This window comes from Amphibalanus amphitrite, unplaced genomic scaffold (assembly GCF_019059575.1).
Source record: "Amphibalanus amphitrite isolate SeventyFive unplaced genomic scaffold, NRLGWU_Aamphi_draft 000098F_arrow, whole genome shotgun sequence".
NCBI lineage: Eukaryota > Metazoa > Arthropoda > Thecostraca > Balanomorpha > Balanidae > Amphibalanus > Amphibalanus amphitrite.
In genome coordinates, this window is record NW_024881593.1 from 417,579 (window position 1) to 440,827 (window position 23,249).

Below are 23,249 nucleotides of genomic sequence, written 5' to 3' on the forward strand. Positions count from 1 at the left end.
GCCGGGGATTCGGCCCATGTTACAGTGGGCGGTGATGGGCGGTATTTGCCCACCCGGATCGCTGTCGGGGGAATTTTAGATCGCCCCGAACACCGGCCCGGCGGGCGGATTCTTTTGGTGTTTCTTTTTTTCTGTCCCGGCGTAACGGTTGTTCGGTTTAACGATGTCAATCACTTCTTCACGGTTTATGTTCGTGCTCGGTCTGGTATCCGTATTCCGAATTTTTCCGTAATTGACTTCACTGGTTGGTTCAATAAATACCCACGCGGCTCCTTGAGTGTTTTGACCTGTACCGAGGATGGTTTGGATCGGAGAGGAACGGCGAGAGCGACGAGGAAGGGAGAGAGCGATAGATGGGGGAGTGCGAGCGAGAGTGATGGGGACGGGAAGAGGAGGCGGGGGGACAGATTGGCAGGGCACGAGGGGGGACGGGGAGGGAAACGGCGAAGACACCAAGGGAGGGGCGGCGAGGGATACGGAGAGAGAGAGGGAAGAGAGAGAGAGAGAGAGAGAGAGAGAGAGAGAGAGGGAGAGAGGGAGAGAGAGAGAGACTGAGACAGAGACAGAGAGAGCCAAAGACAAAGTGACGTGGCCATCTCTAGTGGAATACACACATCTGGTGATGGAGCTCGTGCTGTGTGGACGGCCCGACCGCCGAGAACGAACGTAAGTAGAGTAAAAGATGCCCTCCTGGTACATAAATGTGGAGAAACAGTCAAGCAGAGCTATGAAGAGTTGGTGATATGGCGGCGAAGCCCGAGGGTCAACATGAAGAAACAGGATCTCAAAGTGGCACAGGCCCAAGTGAGAGGAGTAGCCAAGTGACATGGTTGTATGATAACACTGCTGCTTATCAACGCATATGGTAAGCACGTGCTGGGTGGATCCTCATCTAAAGGGGACCTGCGTTCAAAATGGGCGGCGGGGCGTGACGAAATGGCCGTCTATGGCTACGACGTGTCCTGGGGGATGTGTCGAGCGAAATGGCACCGACTTGTGGCTACGTATAACAAGTTGAAAGATGTTCTAAAGAAAAGTGGAGCTGGGGGCAAAAAATAAAAGTTTTTTAGTTACTCGATAACCTCGTGCGAAAATGTCCCACAGTCGCACCACAGCATTCAATGTCATCAACTCCTCTTTCAAAAGCGTCGCTGGCTGTGCGCAGCCTTAACTAGGCTGAGGACAATGGCTCAGAGGGTACATCTCAGGAAAATGCCTCCAAACGGACAGGAAGCGAAGAGCAGAAAACGCGCACAAGTGGCCAGAAGCGCAAACGTTCCGAGACTTCTCCTGCCAATCAGACCGCAGACGCCTTGCGGGAGATGAAGGATGTCATGAAGAGGAGAGAGAGAGAGGGAGAGAGAGAGAGAGAGAGAGAGAGAGAGAGAGAGAGAGAGAGAGAGAGAGAGAGAGAGAGAGAGAGAGAGAGAGAGAGAGAGACCAAAACAGTGAACAGAACTGGCAGCGGAAGCTGGACCTTTTGGAACGCCTGGCCCAGTCTTTGGGCAGAAAGGAAGGATGAACAGGTTCGTTTGACGGATGTTTGCTTCGACCGGGCATCTCCGTACGCCTATGCCCTTCTGAACTGATCGTCTGAAATGAACAGAACAAATCATTTTGTATCGAGACGCAGGAGAGTCAACATGCCCTTCCGCAGCCCTCCGCTGACCCCGGCGTCACCATCGCCGGAGCCGTTGTCCCCTGACACTTTGTCATCGACGACAGCGGGGTCACCACTTTCCCGCTATACGCCAGACCCGGCGCCCCCGGACCCCTGGGAGGCGGAACTGGAAGAGCTGCGGCGCCGAGTGCTAGAACTGGAAGCAGCGCTGCAGATTAGGGAGGTGAGGCACTTGGTAGTTTGTTGTTGGCAAAAAAAAATTATTGTTTGTTTGTTTGTATTGTTCCTCAGTCCCCTTACTGAGTTTGAATCCCGTGTTCTGTACCTTAATCCGGTCGCGTTATTTATTCTAAGTTGCGCTCGAAAACTTGCAGGTCAACATAAATAGGTGTGATGCCCCCAGGGGGTCTGGAAGCGGTGGGGTGTATGTAGTTACTATTTGTGACTGAGTCTGACATGTACCACCGGACCTCTGTCGGTCGTGGCCTCCTTCCATTTCCCCTTTCGTTCGCACCGAGGTGTTAATGGCTCTCTTGCCCGGGGCTCAGTTCCCTTTGGGCGGGTCCGAGAGGGCCCGGCCCGGCAGATCTATTCATTCTGTATCGAGATGTCGACAAAGCATCATGCCGCTCCGAACCCCACCCCTCGCGCCTGCATCCCCGTCGCCGGAGCCGAGGTCGCCGAGCAACATGTCTTCGGCGACCGCGGGGTCACTGCCCCGGTATACGCCGGACCCGCCGCTCCCGGACCCCCGGGAGAAACAACTCGAAGAACTGCGGCGCAAGGTGTTGGAGCTGGAGACCTCACTGCATATAAAGGAGGTGAGACCCTTAGCAATTTACTCAACTGTGTGGTGAAGGAAAAACTTTACGCCCGGCAGATATCGCAGACCGCGGCTACCAAATCGTGTCCGGCTGGTATATCTTGATGAACCACAGCCCCCCGGACTCGAAGTTAGCCAGGCGGCTCACCACGCCTCAGCTGCCGCACTCGCGGCCTATCAAGCTATGAGACAAAGTGGGATCGTCCGGGTTATCGCCCGCCGTGACCTGGAGCGGGCCCGCGACGCCCTGCGGACTGCCGAGACTCAACTCAGAGAAGCAGAGAACGCCGAGAAGGAAGCTCGAAGGAACTGGAGGAGAGCCACCCGGACCGCAGCCCGCCTAGCCCGCCTCGCGCGCGATATGGCAGCCGATAGCGACTCCGAAGAGGAGAGGGCTGCAATCATCCACTGATTGTTATGACTGTTGACATGTTCTACTCGTGCACAGTGCTGAATTGTTTGATAGGTCGGACTCAGTCGGCGAATATACCTGAATCAAATCAAATGGCATTTGACCCTAATGGAATTCGGAAAAAGGTGGTCTGCCGGACAAGTGGATTCGGGAAGATATCGAAAGAGGGGTGGATTGCGTGGTCGGTTAACAGGAAAGAGACCTGAAATTATGGGCGGGTTCGCCGCAGCGTGGATTCGGTGATAATTGTGGAAATTTATTAGTTTTCATTCTAGATTGGGTGGCGTTACCGATATGAATTCGGTATTTGATCCGACTCTCATCGCCATAACTCTTGGTTCGTAAGTATTTGTATTGGGACTGGTCACAGACTCACAGGGTTGTGCGCACAGATCGCCTCAGTTGGGTTTCCGGCTTCGATTCAAAGCTGAAGTAATGTTATTGACTTTTTTTAACCTTGCAGAATTTCTTTGAACACTCCATTTATTTGTTTAATTTGCCCTACATCCAGGTGCGCAGCTCAAATTTGTTGTTCTCATCGATGAAGCCTGTAGGTCTTAAAAACAGGATGCCTGGGCAAGAGTCCTATTCAGCTGGGTTTGTTCATATTTACCCTTGGGTTTCCATTCTTTTCCGTAATTAATTTTTCCCTTGCCTTTTTTGTGTTAGGTTCTGTACACCCCTCACCGCCTTCTCCCTCTCTTCCAGGAGTCGGCGAAGAAAGAAGTAGCTCGGCTGCGGCTAGACTTGCTGCGGATCCGGCAGATATTACTACACGTCGCCGCCGACATCCCCAACCCCCGGCCGGGGGTTCGGCCCCTCCTCCGTTGGGCGGTGCTGGGCGGCATCTGCCCGCCCGGGTCGTTGTCGGGGAGTTTTAACGGCGCCGGACATCGCCCCGGCGTGCGGGTTTTAACCGTACTAATCATGTCGGTTCGGCTTCAATAAATACCCACGCGGCTCCCTTGAGTGTTTTGACCGGCGCCAGGGAGGATTAACTAGGATCGGAGACTAAGCGACGAGAGCGAAGGGGAGAGAGAGGGGAATGTTGAATCTTCACGTTGAAAGGTGAGGTATGCTTGTATGTGTGTTGAAGCAATCCTCCTGTTAGTTGTAGTGGTCTTTGGTTTTCCCATTTTGGGATCTCCCTTTCCTGTTTATTTCTTTGACCTGTCTCGCCCTTTCTGACATTCTTTATTCATAAATTTTTATTCAGCAGAGGCCGAGACCAGCCGAGACCGGCTCTGTGCCCAGCTTGTCCGACGACTCCGGCTGTGGACGAGTGGACAAAGCGATGAATGTGACTTATTGTGAATGCTCAGGGGCAGGACACATTGAGAATTGCAGAACCTAGTCCCAAACGTAACAGACAAGGTTACGGACGTCACTTACGTCGTCCCCAATCGATGGCATAAATATTTTTTTAACTCATGAACACTGACCAGCTAGCAGGAATCAAGCGTTGCGCAACTTGTTATACGTTCCTTGCTTTCATGCCGTTTCAGACCAGTCTTCAGTTCGTGGATTATTCGAACACCTAATTACGATACTCGAGGGTTATCAACAGCGGCAAAATGAGATCCAGGAAACACAGCAGATCCACGGCGCCCTGCCGCACACCATCTAGCGGCGACTAAACGGCAGCGGCACCGTCCCAGCCACGGCGGAAAGGCTGCCAGGCGGAGCTGCCCTGCCTCTGACCTCCATGGAGGAATTCCGGAGACTCGAGGAGAAGCTGGGTGTGGATGAGTTCACCCAAGCAATAGTAAGCAATAGTAACTAACTGACCTGAAATTTTTTAATGTGGTCATGTGGTCGATCATAGAAATGCCCACGACAGCGCTCCCTGTCTCACACCTGACACTTCGGCTTGCACCCAGACGAAAACAAAAATAAGATCAATGACAGAAGTGTAAACATGATGGTGTAATCAAAAATATAAAGTTCTGATAAAACTTGTGAGCCTTCCAGGACCATGGAACGCTTTAGAATCATCGTGTCCATCGACAACTTCAGCGGACGGCAAAGTATCAAGGACCTGATTCAGAGTTCAGATGACTGGGTGAGCCACAGAATTGGCAGAATGGACAGAAGAGGCTACTTATAAGGCAGCTATGTTACGGCTCCGAGGGGAGGCGGGACAACATGCCGAGCAACTCCAGGCAGAAGGAAAGGAGAAGACATGGAAGGAGTTACAAGAGGCCCTGAGCATACGCTTCGAAACCACTGGGAAAAAATCAATGGTATCGGTACATCCTGAACAGGTTCACAAGGTTCAAACACAAGGTTCAAAGAAGGTAGATGGGCTCAGACGGTTCAAACACTCTTCGAGCACAGAGTGTAGTGCACGCGATCGTAACGGCTTCAATAAGTAACGCCAGCCCGCCAGACTTTGTGGCAATCGCGCCACTGTTGTACCTTAGCGTGCCGATGCCATGTTTGGAAAAAGTACATTCTGCTGCGGCTCTCGATCGATTGCGTGTGTTTCCGAGGTGCTCGCGCTTGGACGGACACTGCAAATGGCGACGATCATGAGATTCCTTGTTGAGTGATAACCACTGTGGTCGAGCAGTGTCGGTAGTCTTGCCGGTAGTAAAGGTAGTCTCGGTAGTAAAGCCTTTACCTGCCTTTACCTAGGCATGATTTCTTTTTCTATTACCTGAAAGAATTATTGAACGCTCGTCTTCAATAGCTGTAAGGTGCTCTCCTAGTGACCAGGTGAGATTGATTTGAGAGGGATGTGACAATGCAACATGTTGCATTTTCTGAAACTGTCAAGCTCTTGATGATGAAGGAACAATTGGTACCTATTATTAGTATATTGATATAGACAAGTAGAAAAACACGGAACAAATAGTGCATGGACGCGTTTCGATTATTAAATCTTCATCAGCATGACATAATCACAGAGAAAACAAGATATCTTGTTTTCTCTGTGATTATGTCATGCTGATGAAGATTTAATAATCGAAACGCGTCCATGCACTATTTGTTCCGTGTTTTTCTATTATTAGTATTCTGTACCAGAGTGCAAACTCCCCTACAGCAAATGGTAAAACCATTACAGGTTCTCAAAGGCTTCACCACTTTCAATGTTGCTGGGCATCCTTTGCATGATTTTTACAGGCTAGACTGCTTATCAGAATGTAAGATTAAGGATTTAAAATTTTATATTTGAGTACTTAAGATTGAGCTTGAAATATCACAGCCGTGGCCACAGCCGTAGCCGTGTTCTTGGAGATATTTGCAGCCGCCCCGGCCCACAGCCGTGGGGCTGCAGCCAGCCGCGGCTGCAGCCGGCCGGTGCAGACCTCTAGGTGGTGACGAAAACCGTGATATGGTTCATGCCGACAAAGATTTCGTGTCACTGGTAAGGGCGAGTCAGAAGGCCAGTGTGAAATATCTATTTGAGTGTTCTATACTGATGACAGGTCCGTGAGGGCTGCGCACCGCTCCTGCAAAGCAGGCCTTGGTGAAGTGTGCAGTCATGCCGCTGCCACTCTGTTCAAGATCCAAACGGCAGTGATAATGGGCCGGACAGAAAAGAGCTGCACCAGTAGGGCATGCGAATGGAACTGTAAGTTCAAAAAGAAGGTTGAGCTAAGCTCAGCACCATGGCGGCCGCTATCAGCAAGGAAGCTGGGCTCAACAGTCAACATGCCTCCAGCGGTGGAAAGGAGCCCTCCGTTGAAGTGTTATTAGAATACGTCATTAAAGGAGGCAATCGTGACGCACGCTGCACCATAATTGTATTAAAAAAGGTAGAGTGATGATAGCGACAGGCGTCGTAAGGTCAAGGGCGAGAATCGCAAGTTTGGTGTGAGCTGAGGACTGAGCATTTTTCGGTGGTGTTTGGAATGGATATCGCCTTGCTAAAAGGCATTACGGCTGTTCAAGGGCATGGCATCGAGCCTATCTGTGAAGTGGACTAGCTGCGATATAAGGAGAAGCTCACCGTATACGAAAGAAGGCTTCCTGATCCATACTATCAGATCGCCAATGGTGATAGAAAGAAGAAGCTTGCCGGCTGCTGACTGAACAGCTGGTTAGAGCTGGCGGCGGGTCGGCGGTGGGGTGCGGCGACGGTGCGCCCGTGCAGGGTATGACGTCACTGCGGACGTGCTCGCGTCGCCGTTCGATCATGTTGCCGAGCGTCGTCGGCCTGTGGGTGGTGCGTCCCGGGTGCGGCCGCCACTGGCGACGCGGGTCAATGCCGCCCTATACTCTGGCTATCCTCGGCTGAGGAGTGTTTTGGTGCCGAAGCCCGGGAGGGAGTGTTTTGGTGCCGAAACCCGGGAGGAGGCCAGGCCAGCTCGCTGCTTAGTCAGGCCCAGGACATGATGGCTGGAGCGAGAATGACTCTGACAAAGTGTGTCTCTAACAGCGCAGTTGTATTAACAAGACTCACGCCGCTAACGGCTCAGGCGAGCGTGACAGCGCTAAGGTTCTAGGGGTCATGTGGCGCAGCGGTAAGAGGCCATTCTTATAAAGAAAAAGGACGGAGGGACGGAAGGAAAAAAAGAACTCAATGAATTAAGCGATTCCGTCTTTTTTGGTTATCATAAAGGTTCCGTCCCTCTATCCCTCCCCCTCCGTTGTTTTGCTAGGATGCGTTTTTCGTCTAAATGATCAAGAGCTTTAGTAAATGAAACAGGAACTAGTTCCTGCAATATTTTCTTATAAATTTCGTCACAAAGAATGCAATAAGGCTAAGAAAATATTGTGTGATCGCTATATAGGTATAATAAAATGAGAACCTGCAATTATTTGGGATCATATTTGAATTTTTATGGGACCGGGGTCTGTTGTCTGCTACGATACATAGCCTTGGCTACGATCAAGGATAATATAGATAAGCGAAGTATGTAATATGTTGTAGTCTTTCCTTCTAGGCTGACACCCACCAGATTTTTTTGCGTATAAATGTGGTAATGCCTATGTCTTACTCAGTGATAGGGTGTCTAATAAGCCGTAAGGGAACAACGCATACACCCTGAGTTAGCGTGGCGGCTCGGGACAGGCGGTAGAGATAAAAGAGGAGGGGATACTGATACGGCATCTTATCAGCTAGGGGACGACGCGGCGCGCGGCGAACGCGCGCGGCGGCTCGGGATGAAAGGGAGGGAGAGAGGGAAGGAGTAGGTAGAGAGAGACGGGTGGCGCAGGTGTTGTTTTGACGACCTGACGCTAAAGAGGGGGGAGGGGGAGTAGGGGAAAAATGGCCTGTGGATCTCTGTGTGGGGACAGCGAGGACAGTCCAGCGAGAGCGCTTGAGCCTGGCGGAGTGTATACGAATTTCTCTGCGTGCAAACAAGAACTTTAAGTGCTAACGAGAAGTTGTAGTGCCACGTGATTCAGACCTCCAACCGTGATATCAGTCGAGGCGGACACAGGACACAGGCCAGGTGAGGGTGGAGCTACTGGGAGGCAGTTGCAAACACCTACCACTTACTGGATATTGCATCTCAATGTGTCCAATCCTGCCTGTTCATGTGTATGCCTGATAAACAACGATAGCTGCAGAACGATAAGGTGGCGGTCTATAGGTACTTGGTCTGCATGTCAAATTGACTAATTTTCGTGTGAAATAACTCCCGACCAATGTCATACAGTTCACATATCGATTAGCATGCAGTCTGAAACATATTTCGCACAACTTGCTCTTGCAAACAGCTAAAAGTCGTACCAATGCCGTGAAGAGCAGCGCTATTTCTGATGCGTTATTTTTCACGAACAACGCAAAGTCTTACGTCACCAGAGGCGTCTTTGTCTCTTTATGATACGGAAACGCGTCCTTTTGGGTGGGGGTAGCGTCAATCTGGCTTCGTTCTTTTAATGGGTTCCGTCTTGCGTCTTCGTCCTTTTATGATAACCAAATTCCATCTACGAGTAATCTCAGAAATGACGGAGCGTCCCTCCGTTCTTTTCTTTATAAGAATGGCCAGAGGACGTGTTCTCGTACGAGGGCCTCACAGTCCCCGCTGATGTAACGCCGACCAAACGTGTAGTGCCCAGTTGCATAGCTCGGCTTTTCGACCCGCTGGAGTTTGTGGCTCCGTATAGTGGGCAGTGGCCAAGAGTCTGTTCCAAGAGCTTTGGCAACTGGGGCTCGCCTGGGATCAGGTCATCCCGGCAGACCGTAGTCAGATCTTTTCAGATTGGCTGTGAGGTGTTGATTTCCTGAAGCAGCTACGGATACCGCGCTGCTACTCGACTGTCGGCTGGCGACACGGTGAGGTTGAGGCCTGCATCAATTCCCGACCGCTCACTCCGATGACCGACTCGTTGAAGGGTGACAGTCCGCCGACGCCCTCCCATTTTTTGACGGGACGCGGCACAGGCTTTCAGTCGAGAGTGCTCGAGGATCCGGAGGCAGTGAAGGCCAAGATGCTTTGTGACAGGGCACGTGTGAGATAGAGACGACTAAACCGCTTTTGGTCTGTTTGGCAAACTGAATACCTGCGGATCCCCCCCCCCCCTCAGTCGGTCAGGTTCAGAGGTAGGTTCAGAGATCACGGTGAGTTAAGACAGGGTTCCGGCAGCTATAGGGCGCGCACGTAGCCCGACGTCGCGCCCGCCAGAGCAGTTCGGCACCGACGACGGACCGCGGCGGACACGCGCGAAACTGTTCAGCCCAGCGTGAATGCATCCGTTCATCCAACAGTACGAGGGAATTTACAATACCGACGGCAGCCCGAGACAGCCACAGCAGTGCTCTTCAAGGCACGGGTGGCTATGTTGCTGGGTCTCAACAAACTTCAGCTACAAGCACAGCCTGTCAGTGGAACAGACAGTTTCGGTTTCGGAAGACCCTGAGTGCTGCCAAGATGCGAGACGTCACGCTCACTCGCAAAGGAAAAACAAAGAGAAAGTGTGTTCGAGAAAAAACGTACCGTGCCGTGGAGCGACGGCAGCGCGCGGCGGGCACAGCCGAGCCTCACCGTCCACGTGGTCCTCTGGGGCCCGCGGGGTCATCTGGAGCACATATGTGTGCTGACCAGCCCCAACGCGCCGGGCCGGCCGCAGCCGGCCGGCTCGGCAGTTCGCGGCGAAACGACGACGACGGCGCGGCTCCCTCGTACAATACGATTGACGTGCATTGTGTGACGAACAATAAAAAAATAGACATTCATCAAATAACTCTTTTAGTCCTCCGGTTCATGAAACGATTTGATTAGATACGCAGACTCTTCGTGAATGACCACGAATCACACGAACAAACTGTGCGAGACACACACTCTCCCAGAGCCAGCTGAGATCAATCGAGAAGGAGGCTGAAGCATTTGAAAAATAAAACGAGTGTGCTTTCATGCTGCGTGTTGATGCAGAGCGCTCTACACTGTGTCAGCGCGCCTGGTCAGGCCGTTCACCCGCAGCGGGTGCTGGGGCGCTGTGGGCTGCCATTCAACGAAAAGGCCGCCGAGATCGCCGAGGAGGCAAAACTGTACCTCATGGTGACACCCTAAAGCCCTTTAAATGCGCAGTATTTTGGCTTACATATTATCGAATTGCAGTGCTGACGGTCGGTGAATGCATCAATTAGTTGGGAGGGGGGAGTCGTCTGTTGTGTCGTCACAAATATACTCGGCAAGTAGTGTCGAGATCAGGTAACCATCCCGCCACGGTGCCTTCAACGTGACACGGCGATCAGCGGCGATGGGCGGCCACATGTTCATTGGACTCAAAGTGCCGCGAAGATAAACTGTGGAGGACATTCAAAACATACTCCAAGTGTTCCCAAGAAAGACGCAAAGCCTCACGTGTAAGAGGCGACGAATTGCCTGCGATGGACTGTTCCTTGCCGGCAGGTATGGCCCAAAGCAGAGTAAGGGCTCGGTGCGAGTACAATCGGTGGATTAAATAAAGCGTGTCGACTGTCGGGTCTGGCTTCGCCTAAGTCCGATCCCACCCAGCCTGGCCGATTTCTCGCCCGGATACGCTCGGCCCGAGCAGCGCGGAGGCGGGCTGTCTGCCCGTTACCTGGGCTCAGGTGGGCTGCTCCAGGCGGACGTCTGCCAGTTTGCGGCGCAGGTCCCGGTAGGCGGGGCTCCACTCGCCGTAGTGGATGGTGAAAATGCCCAGTCCGTTTTCGGCGAGCCGCTGTAGCTCGTCAGACAGCTCTCTGTAAAACAACGCAGACGCAAGGGCTGTCAAACAACCAGTAGGACACCCGCCCAGACACATCACTTCTCACTGCCCCACGCAGTTCACTCGTCATAGAAAATTATGGAGTTAATCCAGAAATGGAAAAATATAGGGGACGCAGAATCAGGCGATTTTGGATAAAAAGCATACAGTTAGGTTGGCAACTAGTGCTTAGTCTGTTATGAGCATGTAGAGCAAACATATTAGCACGTTACTAGCATGAAAGAGAGCAGCACCGTCAAGTCCTCTTATTGCAACAGCCTTAGCTACCCCTGCCTCTCCTCTGCACCACCCAGCCGTACGGGGTCGGCCGCCGGACTCAGCGTACCCCACCCACCCCTGAGCGACCACCACCTTTGCCCTACCTGCGCGTCTCTATAGTCCGGGCCTCGCGGACAGCCAGCACCAGCACATCGGTGGTAGTCAGGAGCAGGTTTCCCAGTTCGACACTGTCAGCGCCGTATCGCGCCTCTGCGCTGGCCATGTTTGGCCGCAGACTCTCCAGAGCCCGCGTCGGATCACCTGCAGGCCGCGGAGACACGGGCGGTTAGTTGGTGTGGCCGACCAGTAAATAGTCGTAAATAGTAAATAGTAAATAGTCGGACAAGTCTGGACAAATAAAAAAGCAGCAATGTCTGAGATAGGATACACCAGAAACAGCCAATAGGATGGTACTGACACGTGCCACAAGGCCCATAAAACATCGACTGTGATAAAATTCGAATATCCGTTCACAGTAAGTAGGTGCATATTTTGCGTATAACGCAATAAGGAAGCCACGCATACATGTCAAGGCCTAACTTCTCTTTACACTAGGAGCATCTGGTTATTTACATACTATACCATTCAACTCTCATGACCTAGCAGGCGCACCAGATGTTTCCCAGCGCCCAAACTAACCGATTCTGGTGCAGGTGTTGGCACGCAGGTCGTGCAGAATATACAGAGTCTCGTGGCTCGGCTGGGCCAGTGCGGCCGCCTCCCTCAGAAGTTCGTCCAGTCTGCAGACCACCTGGCGATCGCCGGAGTCTCCGCCGGAACTCGCCACTGTCGGTCAGTCGGGTGAACGCGATTAGTGGGGACGGGACTTGATTTAGAGACCTCGATTAGGAATAGAGTGGAGCTGATCTGATCGGACGAGAAGTATTGAGCAACGACACGCCTTCCGCTCCGTCAGAATGGAAAGCTAAGCGGAAAGGAAAGCTAAGCTAAATAGAAAGCTAAGCGCAACAGCTCCGACAGAATGGAAAGCCAAGCGAAACATTCATTTAACGCAACTATCCAGTAAACATATATGTTCTGTATACACATGGCAAACTAACACACAGTACATATAATGACCAAAGTCGCACACACCTTGTTCAGCCTCAGCCTCGATCCGCTGCAGCCGCTGCTGCCGGTCGCTGTAGCAGAGTGTGCGGCGGCACTTCAGGCAGCGGCGCCGCTCCCCGCTGGCCTCACCAACAGGCAGGGTCGCTCCACCGCAGTCCGCACACCGGAGGGCGTTCAGCCGCTCCTGAACAGACAGACAAGTGCTCAGATAACTCTTATGACTATCAGTGGTAGTTCGGTAAATGAAGCATATGTAAATGACAACCATTAGATTTAGACCGAACCATCAAACTAGATTGGCATATACCTTAGTAACCCTGCACCATTTTTTTTTTTCACTCAGTATCACAACTCCAATACAATATCCAACTCTGTTTGAGTCCCATGACAGACAAAAAGCTAAGTGGAACCGGGATGCCAGTCTAGACCGTCGCCGAGAGCTGAGTGCAGAGCCACAAATCAGCAGTAGCCCACGGTTCTACCCACCAGGTGGTGCGCCAGCTCTGGCCGCGTGCAGTGCTCGCAGTCGCAGGTGAAGTGGTACTGCTCCAGCAACTGTCGGTGCCGCTCGGATGGCGCACCGCGCGCATAGTGGGGTCCGTAACAGTGGTACACCTCGGCGCCCGCTGATAGCGACTTGATGCTGCGCACGATCAGGGTGTTGCCCCAGAAACTGACGGAGAAAGGAGTACAGACATCGGTACACTGCGGCAAACGTAATCAAAAAGCACCATCCGAGACGTTGCTGGTCATAAACGCTATGTCCTCCAAATTAATGTCATTGCTTAGTACCATTGGCATTTGATACCACATGATACCACTTCTTGTCAAGTCCTGCAGATCAGAAAGCCGAGAGGCAATATCCATTGTCCACGAGCCAGAGATCAGCTGAACACACGCAATGCTATAACTGTCCAGAGACCTGCCGCGCGCGACAAGTAACCACTGGCCATCCCCCTACCTGTTAATGATGCTGGGGTCGCAGCTGTGGTTCATATAGCTGGCCGACGGGTAGATCGCCGTGGCGATACGTTGTTCAGAGAGCTGCACCACCCCTCCGTCACCATCACCATCGCTGGGCAGCGGCACCAGCTTGGTGGGCGCGTGCGCGTTACACACCAGCTGCAGGATGTGTCGCAGCAGCAGCGCCGCCGTCCAGCGCAGCGCCCAGTCCGGCGGACCGGCCGACCCGGCGCCGGCGCCGAAAAACGCCGTCCGCTCCGCCAGGAACACGGCCAGAGTGGCGGCCGCCTGCCGGGAGAACAGTCAGTCAGCAATCAAGGAAGACATCGAAAGGTAAGTCTGAGCGTCGTTACACAGCGACGCTAGACAAACGAAAAGTAGTCGAAAATAAATGCCGATATAATCGCAAATTGTGCGAAAGAAAAACTAGATCGCCAGGTCGCACGTTATGCACTTAGCGATAGTGCCGTCCAACAAGCCTAGAGCACCAATGGATCTAGTAATATCGACTTTAGTGCACCCACTGTGACACCCCAGTCTGGTCTCCATCGCACCTCCCGCCTGCCTCCCGCCGCCCGCGTACCCGTCCGTAGTGGTAGGCGTCCTCTGTGTGACACTCGGCCAGGTGATGCACCAGGTGGAAAACCGACAGGTACCGGTCCCCATCGGGCCGGTAGCAGCTGCAGATGTCGGCCCGGCAGCTGCTGCCCACAGCTGCCAGCTGCGTCCGCAGCGCCAGCACCCGCTGCCAGCCGGCAGTCAGCAGCACGCGCACGGCCGCCCGTCCGATACCGAACGCTTCCAGAAAGGAGGCGTGGCCACACTCGGCCGCGTGGTAGACGGCACCGGCCTCGTCCCGGCAGGCGGCGCTGCAGAAACCCACGTCCGGGCACCGCAAGCACCTGTGGCACGGTCAGACGCAGTTGGAGATAAACCAGACGCAGTCAATGACACTCTTACTGAAGGAGTGTTATGAACCAATGACTAGCGGGCAATATCAAATTGAAAAAATGCTGGTGCATATCGATATATCAGCTCCAGAGCCACTTTCTGTTCTAGATCCAGTAATTAGCACATTTATGGTCAATGAATACATATGGGCGCACTATCTCCGCGCACATTCATCCAGTTACATCGACCTCGGTTCTCCAGACTCCAGTCTGCCATCGTACTCACGGTAGCAGCGCGTGTGTGTGTCGGAGGCAGTGGTGGCAGTGGTCCAGCCGCCGCTCCGGCAGCAGGACGCACACGTACGGCTCCTCAGCAAACAGCACGGCACCCTTGGCCACGGGGCGAGTTGTCACCACGTGCCGCCCCTTCCGCTCGCTCTGCCTGCGGCGGGAACGGTACGGGAGCGTATTCAGTGGCTCAGATAGTGAGAGTTAGTCTCAACACAAGATGATGAGATGGCAAGCTGAATAATGAAATCAAGGTACTTTAAAACTGAGCTTGATAAACCGACATCAATATCGTTTTATTTATGTATTTAAAAAAAAATTGGAACAATGAAATATACGGGTATTTCTCACATGATTAAAATACAGGATTCGATCAGAAATGTCCTAAACTCCACTCACCTGAGCTGCAGGGAGCTGGAGGCGCCAACCAGCGGCCCGCTGCCGCCCTCCAGCGCCGGCCGCGGTGTGGAGCTCTCGTCCTCCCCAGTCTCAGCACACCGGTCAGGGCCGTCTCCGGTCGCCGCCCGATCAATGTCCGCCGACAGAGCGTCCGCCTCCGCGGTCAGCTTATCTACGAGGCAGGACATCATCAAAAGTGGGTAAACTGGCTCCTTAAAGACACGACATTGATGTTTGGCCGGCTTGAAGGTTTCTGAAAGGCATCAGCGTTGAGCACTTTCGCAACATACTTGATTAAAAATAAAAAAGGCTAACTTAGTAGCTCTGACCTTTTGGATCTCGAGAAGAAGAAAAAACTTTGCTAGCACTCCCAGCTCACGCTGCCGCACTGACCTCTGGCGGACGGTCCCAGGCGTATGTTGTCCAGGGCCGACCGGTACTGGGCCAGGGCGGCACGAGACTGCTCCAGCCTCCCCAGCACTAGCAGGCAGCGGGCGCGCCGAACATGCAGCTTGTGGTGCCGGTCCGCCGGGTAGCCAGACTCGAGCGCGTGGGCGATGTCATCGAGGCTGTCCTGCAGGTCACGGTGCAGCAGCCATGCACACAGTTCAGGGAGGATGAATATTGAATAGATTCAATTCATTCCATCTTCTTTAAGAAGGGGGTGCTGCATAGCAAACTGAGAGAAAGTAAAATGTGGACAGCTGCAGATTAGCTCGTTTAAACATCAGTTTCAGTTTAACAGTAAGCGGTAAGTAAAAACGAATTAAGTTGATAAGTAAAGAAAAACGAAAACAAGAAATGCACAAGGTGCACGGTCAAATGCACGAGAAGATCGTGAAGCCGGCCGGGTCCGCACCTGGTGTCGCTGCAGGCGGTGGAGCGCTGCCGAACGGTTGGCCAGCGCGCCGCTCAGCGTCTCGGCGCTGTCGGCATTCAGAGCCGCCTCGCCGTACTGCTGCAGCGCCGCCGCGAACCGGCCGGAGCGGAAACTGGCGTTACCCCGCTCCCGGTGAGACACCGCCAGGGAATCGTCCTTCCGCCGCGGCGCTGACTGGCAGCTGCTCAGCTTCCCTCTGTGGGATGAATAGCTATTGTCAGATGGTCATATTTCACTTTGTTTGTTTACTGGAGCTTCAAGGAGAGATTGGCTGAGCTACTTCACATGGTCTTACAATTGACATTCAGCTAAATGATATTGAATTAGTTTTAGATTGATGACCACAGGGCTCAGTTTGAGCATATTTTCTTCGTTAGGTATGCATCATAACCAAAGGAGTGAAGAAGAGGCATTGAAATCGTTCACCTGGGCAAATACTTGTTAGGTATCATTTACCCCGCATTCGATGTCTCCCGGACGGCGAAGATTCTACGCCGTCCGGCCAATCACGTTCCATAACCGCAGCCGAGCCCCCGCTGACCTTGGACGGGATTGGCCGCACGACGTAGAATCTTCGTCGTCCGAGAGACATCGAACGCGGGGTTGATATCATTTATTTTTTTGTGCCCATTAAGTGTAAAACAAATAGGTACAACACCTAATGCTTTTCATTGACATGTTCAGACATGAGATGGAAACAATTGTGTTGCTATGTTAAAAGCACATACCAAACTGCCCATTAGTGTTTCAATAATATGAAAAGCAAACCAGACTAAGGCAGCAGTGCAGTCAGCAAGCATACCTGATCACTGCATCCTGGAAAAACCTGACTATGTAGTCTTCTTCAGTGATCATTTTAAAATCAGCTTCACATAAAGGATGAGCATCAACCAATCATTGCCTGAAAATCAGCAAAGGAGAGCTTATGAATGAGAGGAACCATAAAAACAATTGTTTATCTATCATCATTGGGCACTCATGGTTTTTAGATACTTAAAGGGACCCTCCCACCTTAACATTAGTTTTGAGTTGAGATAGCCAAGTTTGCGGCCAGGCTCAGAAACCACCATTTATCCTGGTCGCAACCCCCGCAGCTTTATGGTGTTCAAGAAATTTCTTCCCTTTACTTGCAGGGTGGGACCAGCGTGGTCCCTATCTCTTAACCATTACGGGAATCTGATGACGTCATCAGGCTTCCGAACGTCCGTTAAATGTTTGACTAAAACGTTTTGTAGCACGCGGTGGTATATGGTGCTTTGCGCGCAACAAATGCCGCACTTTCAAATAAAGTCGCTAGGAACAGCGGAGATCCCAAAAAGTAAACAAAAGTAAAAGTCTAATATCTTGAAAACCGGTGAATATTTTTCGATGAAATTTGGTAGATATTCGTTTTTGCTCTTTCTGAACCGAGCGACATCACTTTCATGCCAATTCATTAACTTTTTTGAAGGTGGGAGGGTCCCTTTAAAGGAAATAGTTCACTTTTAACATGGGGTTTTGAGCTGGAATAGCAGTTTCGTAGCTTGAGCTGAGACTAGCACAAATCAGGAGCTTTTACGGCTCAACGATCACCCTAGACGAAGATATTCCATTTCTCGTTCCGAAAAGAGTGCCTTGTAGAGGAATGCGTGCCTTGCACAGGAATGCAGCCACGTCATCGTCAGCCAATCAGCGTGCTGCTTACAGCCAATGCAGTATGCGTAGGTTTGAGCTACGCAATATGATTGGTCAATGCGTAATAAGCTTCCGCGTCAAACATTATTTTACATAGAATATATGAAATAATATTTTCGGAGTTTCTTGAGTGATATATATTGAAAAACTGATAGCAAATATTTCGATACTCGTAGTGGTACCTTTTTCAATGCGAGTGAAAAAGAAACTCAAGAAATATCACTCAAGATCACTCATATCATATCAAGAAACTCCGAAAATATTATTTCATATTCATTATAACTTGAGGAAAAGGTAACATGACTCTTAAGTCATACATTACATAGAATATAGTTCGTCCTATATTAAAATATAGAAAATAATTGTTTTTACAAAAAGGTTTTATTTTATTTCATGATTATTTTGAGCATAAAAAATCATAAATCAATAGCAAAATACTGATTTCAGTAAAGTGGACTGTTTCCTTTAAAAGCAGTCCATTATCCAGCATTGCAGCACCAGAAAATGTCAAGTTAAATTCAAATATGCGTTTCTCACTTTGTATTAGGTTGTCCCTAAGTTGAAATCAGAATTAGCAATTGTATTTCAACAACAAATTAGCACAATTTTTATTTGAGTTCAGAGTTAAATACGAATAACAGCAATGCTTATTGTTTAGTAAACAATGCATTGGCATAGGCATCGGCATAGGCTTTATCTTATATGTTTTATCATCAGAAAATTTTCCTGTTTGATCTATATGCCCATTTTGAGCCGATTTGAAATTGTCCGGAATCTGCATGCAGATTCGGAATTCGGAAATTCCGGGAAAAGTTTCATATGTGCCGCGGAACGGACTTCGGATTCGTGATCAGCGTATCCTGTTTGGTCTATATGCCCATTTTGAGCCGATTTGAAATTGTCCGGAATCCGCATGCAGATTCAGAATTCGGAAATTCCGGGAAAAGTTTCATATGTGCCGCGGAACGGACTTCGGATTAGTGATCAGCGTATCCTGTTTGGTCTATATGCCCATTTTGAGCCGATTTGAAATTGTCCGGAATCTGCATGCAGATTCAGAATTCGGAAATTCCGGGAAAAGTTTCATATGTGCCGCGGAACGGACTTCGGATTCGTGATCAGCGTATCCTGTTTGGTCTATACGCCCATTTTGAGCCGATTTGAAATTGTCCGGAATCTGCATGCAGATTCGGAATTCGGAAATTCCGGGAAAAGTTTCATATGTGCCGCGGAACGGACTTCGGATTCGTGATCAGCGTATCCTGTTTGGTCTATATGCCCATTTTGAGCCGATTTGAAATTGTCCGGAATCTGCATGCAGATTCGGACTTCGGAAATTCCGGGAAAAGTTTCATATGTGCCGCGGAACGGACTTCGGATTCGTGATCAGCGTATTCTGTTTGGTCTATATGCCCATTTTGAGCCGATTTGAAATTGTCCGGAATCTGCATGCAGATTCGGAATTCGGAAATTCCGGGAAAAGTTTCATATGTGCCGCGGAACGGACTTCGGATTCGTGATCAGCGTATCCTGTTTGGTCTATATGCCCATTTTGAGCCGATTTGAAATTGTCCGGAATCTGCATGCAGATTCGGAATTCGGAAATTCCGGGAAAAGTTTCATATGTGCCGCGGAACGGACTTCGGATTCGTGATCAGCGTATCCTGTTTGGTCTATATGCCCATTTTGAGCCGATTTGAAATTGTCCGGAATCCGCATGCAGATTTGGAATTCGGAAATTCCGGGAAAAGTTTCATATGTGCCGCGGAACGGACTTCGGATTCGTGATCAGCGTATCCTGTTTGGTCTATATGCCCATTTTGAGCCGATTTGAAATTGTCCGGAATCTGCATGCAGATTCGGAATTCGGAAATTCCGGGAAAAGTTTCATATGTGCCGCGGAACGGACTTCGGATTCGTGATCAGCGTATCCTGTTTGGTCTATATGCCCATTTTGAGCCGATTTGAAATTGTCCGGAATCCGCATGCAGATTCAGAATTCGGAAATTCCGGGAAAAGTTTCATATGTGCCGCGGAACGGACTTCGGATTCGTGATCAGCGTATCCTGTTTGGTCTATATGCCCATTTTGAGCCGATTTGAAATTGTCCGGAATCCGCATGCAGATTCAGAATTCGGAAATTCCGGGAAAAGTTTCATATGTGCCGCGGAACGGACTTCGGATTCGTGATCAGCGTATCCTGTTTGGTCTGTATGCCCATTTTGAGCCGATTTGAAATTGTCGGAATCTGCATGCAGATTCGGAATTCGGAAATTCCGGGAAAAGTTTCATATGTGCCGCGGAACGGACTTCGGATTCGTGATCAGCGTGTCCTGTTTGGTCTATATGCCCATTTTGAGCCGATTTGAAATTGTCCGGAATCTGCATGCAGATTCGGAATTCGGAAATTCCGGGAAAAGTTTCATATGTGCCGCGGAACGGACTTCGGATTCGTGATCAGCGTATCCTGTTTGGTCTATATGCCCATTTTGAGCTGATTTGAAATTGTCCGGAATCCGCATGCAGATTCAGAATTCGGAAATTCCGGGAAAAGTTTCATATGTGCCGCGGAACAGACTTCGGATTCGTGATCAGCGTATCCTGTTTGGTCTATATGCCCATTTTGAGCCGATTTGAAATTGTCCGGAATCTGCATGCAGATTCAGAATTCGGAAATTCCGGGAAAAGTTTCATATGTGCCGCGGAACGGACTTCGGATTCGTGATCAGCGTATCCTGTTTGGTCTATATGCCCATTTTGAGCCGATTTGAAATTGTCCGGAATCCGCATGCAGATTCAGAATTCGGAAATTCCGGGAAAAGTTTCATATGTGCCGCGGAACGGACTTCGGATTCGTGATCAGCGTATCCTGTTTGGTCTATATGCCCATTTTGAGCCGATTTGAAATTGTCCGGAATCTGCATGCAGATTCGGAATTCGGAAATTCCGGGAAAAGTTTCATATGTGCCGCGGAACGGACTTCGGGTTCGTGATCAGCGTATCCTGTTTGGTCTATATGCCCATTTTGAGCCGATTTGAAATTGTCCGGAATCCGCATGCAGATTCAGAATTCGGAAATTCCGGGAAAAGTTTCATATGTGCCGCGGAACGGACTTCGGATTCGTGATCAGCGTATCCTGTTTGGTCTATATGCCCATTTTGAGCCGATTTGAAATTGTCCGGAATCCGCATGCAGATTCAGAATTCGGAAATTCCGGGAAAAGTTTGATATGTGCCGCGGAACGGACTTCGGATTCGTGATCAGCGTATCCTGTTTGGTCTATATGCCCATTTTGAGCCGATTTGAAATTGTCCGGAATCTGCATGCAGATTCGGAATTCGGAAATTCCGGGAAAAGTTTCATATGTGCCGCGGAACGGACTTCGGATTCGTGATCAGCGTATCCTGTTTGGTCTATATGCCCATTTTGAGCCGATTTGAAATTGTCCGGAATCCGCATGCAGATTCAGAATTCGGAAATTCCGGGAAAAGTTTCATATGTGCCGCGGAACGGACTTCGGATTCGTGATCAGCGTATCCTGTTTGGTCTATATGCCCATTTTGAGCCGATTTGAAATTGTCCGGAATCCGCATGCAGATTCAGAATTCGGAAATTCCGGGAAAAGTTTCATATGTGCCGCGGAACGGACTTCGGATTCGTGATCAGCGTATCCTGTTTGGTCTATATGCCCATTTTGAGCCGATTTGAAATTGTCCGGAATCTGCATGCAGATTCGGAATTCGGAAATTCCGGGAAAAGTTTCATATGTGCCGCGGAACAGACTTCGGATTCGTGATCAGCGTATCCTGTTTGGTCTATATGCCCATTTTGAGCCGATTTGAAATTGTCCGGAATCCGCATGCAGATTCAGAATTCGGAAATTCCGGGAAAAGTTTCATATGTGCCGCGGAACGGACTTCGGATTCGTGATCAGCGTATCCTGTTTGGTCTATATGCCCATTTTGAGCCGATTTGAAATTGTCCGGAATCTGCATGCAGATTCGGAATTCGGAAATTCCGGGAAAAGTTTCATATGTGCCGCGGAACGGACTTCGGATTCGTGATCAGCGTATCCTGTTTGGTCTATATGCCCATTTTGAGCCGATTTGAAACTGTCCGGAATCTGCATGCAGATTCGGAATTCGGAAATTCCGGGAAAAGTTTCATATGTGCCGCGGAACGGACTTCGGATTCGTGATCAGCGTATCCTGTTTGGTCTATATGCCCATTTTGAGCCGATTTGAAATTGTCCGGAATCTGCATGTACGAGATTGATATCAATCTGCATGCAATTATTCGAACGTCGAAAACACGCGGTCGTTGGCAGCGTCCGCGCCATCAAAAGTCGCATTGACGCAGCATCTGTCTGAAAATGGTCGAGATTATTCAACTGCCATTTTTCAGTCCTGCGATGCAAGAGGGCCTCGACAGATCGCTGAAACGAGAAATCGCAATTGAAGAAAGTTCATTGAGTTTGGTTTTTAAATTGCTATTTAGGCTGATGCATTAAACTTCTGTGACCTTGGTGAGATCAACTAGACTCCTCTGCCAAAGCCAGTTCTGCCAATTAGCGCTACCTAGCGCTAATTAGCTATTAGCTATTAGCGGCTAGCGCTAATTTTTACAGAGTAGTTCGACACAAGGCTACCAACTATGCGTTCGACGTTAGTGGACCAATGTACGATGACCATCCTACGCACCTGTATGATCATCTGATGTATAGATTGCTATTCAGCCGGGGCTCGTCCATCTCGTTGACGGCTTCAGTGGCGTTCGGGCCGAGGTTGTGCTCTTCTGCAGCTGCCGTCTTCTCCACGATTCCGGCCAGCATGGCTCCCTGGGCCGACCGGCATCCCCCCGCCGACACTGGACCACCCGGCCGGCCCCGCCTCCACCAACTGAAGCCCCTGAAGCCTCTCGGGCTTGGCTCTCTCGCTCCTCCACGCTCGGTCGCTGACGCGCCCGTGGCCGCCGCAGGGCGACTCGCTCCCCCGGTCAGCAGAGGCGTCTCCAGGCACCGGCGCGGAGCAGCCGTCTCGGTCTCACCCGGTTCTCAGTGCCAGTACCTAATTGGTGGGTTCTGCCGCTTTTTTGAAAACTGTGCCGGTGCCTCTGCCACAGAGCACATAGAGATATTTGCTCACAAAGCCGACCATCGAGCCTCCTGACGCAGACGTCGGCACCCTTTGATATGTGCGACCTAGGGGTGTTAATGATCCCGCTGCGGAACGTGAGCTGGTCAACGGGGCGTTTGTACAGCCAAATGGGGTCCATTAGCGCCGCCAATGGGTAAAGCGTCCCTTTCTATGGTCCACCGCTGCTGACCCAAACAGCTTTCTCGGAGCCCGGCTCCCGGTACCTAATAACGCCGAGCTACTATTCGATTTGAGACAGACTTAGCCGGTTCCAATAGCAAAAGCGCTTGCTTTGTACTATAGAAAAGAAATATCAGATATACTTGTCCGAGCAACGCTGAATGCTGTTTTACCGTATTATGAGATTTTACCGTATTATGAGATGTCAATTGATTTAATCATTTAACCATGGGATGGTTATAACAGCGTTGTGACGCGGGTGAGACGGTACCGCCCCGACCTCCGAGGGTGTGCGCCGGCTCATTCCGTGTCAAACCGGCGACTCTGCCCGAGCTGTCGGCTGCGCTGAGCCAGCTGGGTTCGTCGAGGGCGTGTGGCGAGGATGGTGTCACTGTGCAGTTGATCCGATTGACCTTCCCTGTGATCGCGCCACATTTGCTGTATATTGTGAACGACTCGCTTGTGTCCGGCACGGTGCCGACAGCGTGGAAATCTGCCGTCATTAC

At 50.7% G+C, this 23,249-nt stretch overlaps 1 protein-coding gene across 2 annotated transcripts in view; it reads right to left on the reverse strand.

Annotated features, from left to right (window-relative positions):
* Positions 1-22,302, reverse strand: part of LOC122380451 (SET and MYND domain-containing protein 4-like) — a 40,134-nt gene extending 17,832 nt beyond the window's left edge. For both annotated transcript variants that reach the window (XR_006256335.1, XM_043363608.1), the window contains exons 1-13: positions 22,129-22,302; positions 16,556-16,654; positions 15,733-15,949; positions 15,267-15,447; positions 14,874-15,045; positions 14,473-14,628; positions 13,880-14,198; positions 13,295-13,584; positions 12,820-13,006; positions 12,358-12,517; positions 11,902-12,048; positions 11,367-11,523; positions 10,837-10,978 (exon numbers count right to left, since the gene is read on the reverse strand). Coding sequence is in view for 1 of the 2 variants with exons in the window: in XM_043363608.1 (XP_043219543.1) it covers positions 10,843-10,978; positions 11,367-11,523; positions 11,902-12,048; positions 12,358-12,517; positions 12,820-13,006; positions 13,295-13,584; positions 13,880-14,198; positions 14,473-14,628; positions 14,874-15,045; positions 15,267-15,447; positions 15,733-15,949; positions 16,556-16,608 (2,175 nt within the window). In the remaining variant the exon portion in view is untranslated. The remainder of the gene's footprint in view (positions 1-10,836; positions 10,979-11,366; positions 11,524-11,901; positions 12,049-12,357; positions 12,518-12,819; positions 13,007-13,294; positions 13,585-13,879; positions 14,199-14,472; positions 14,629-14,873; positions 15,046-15,266; positions 15,448-15,732; positions 15,950-16,555; positions 16,655-22,128) is intronic.
* Positions 22,303-23,249: the final 947 nt, after the last annotated feature.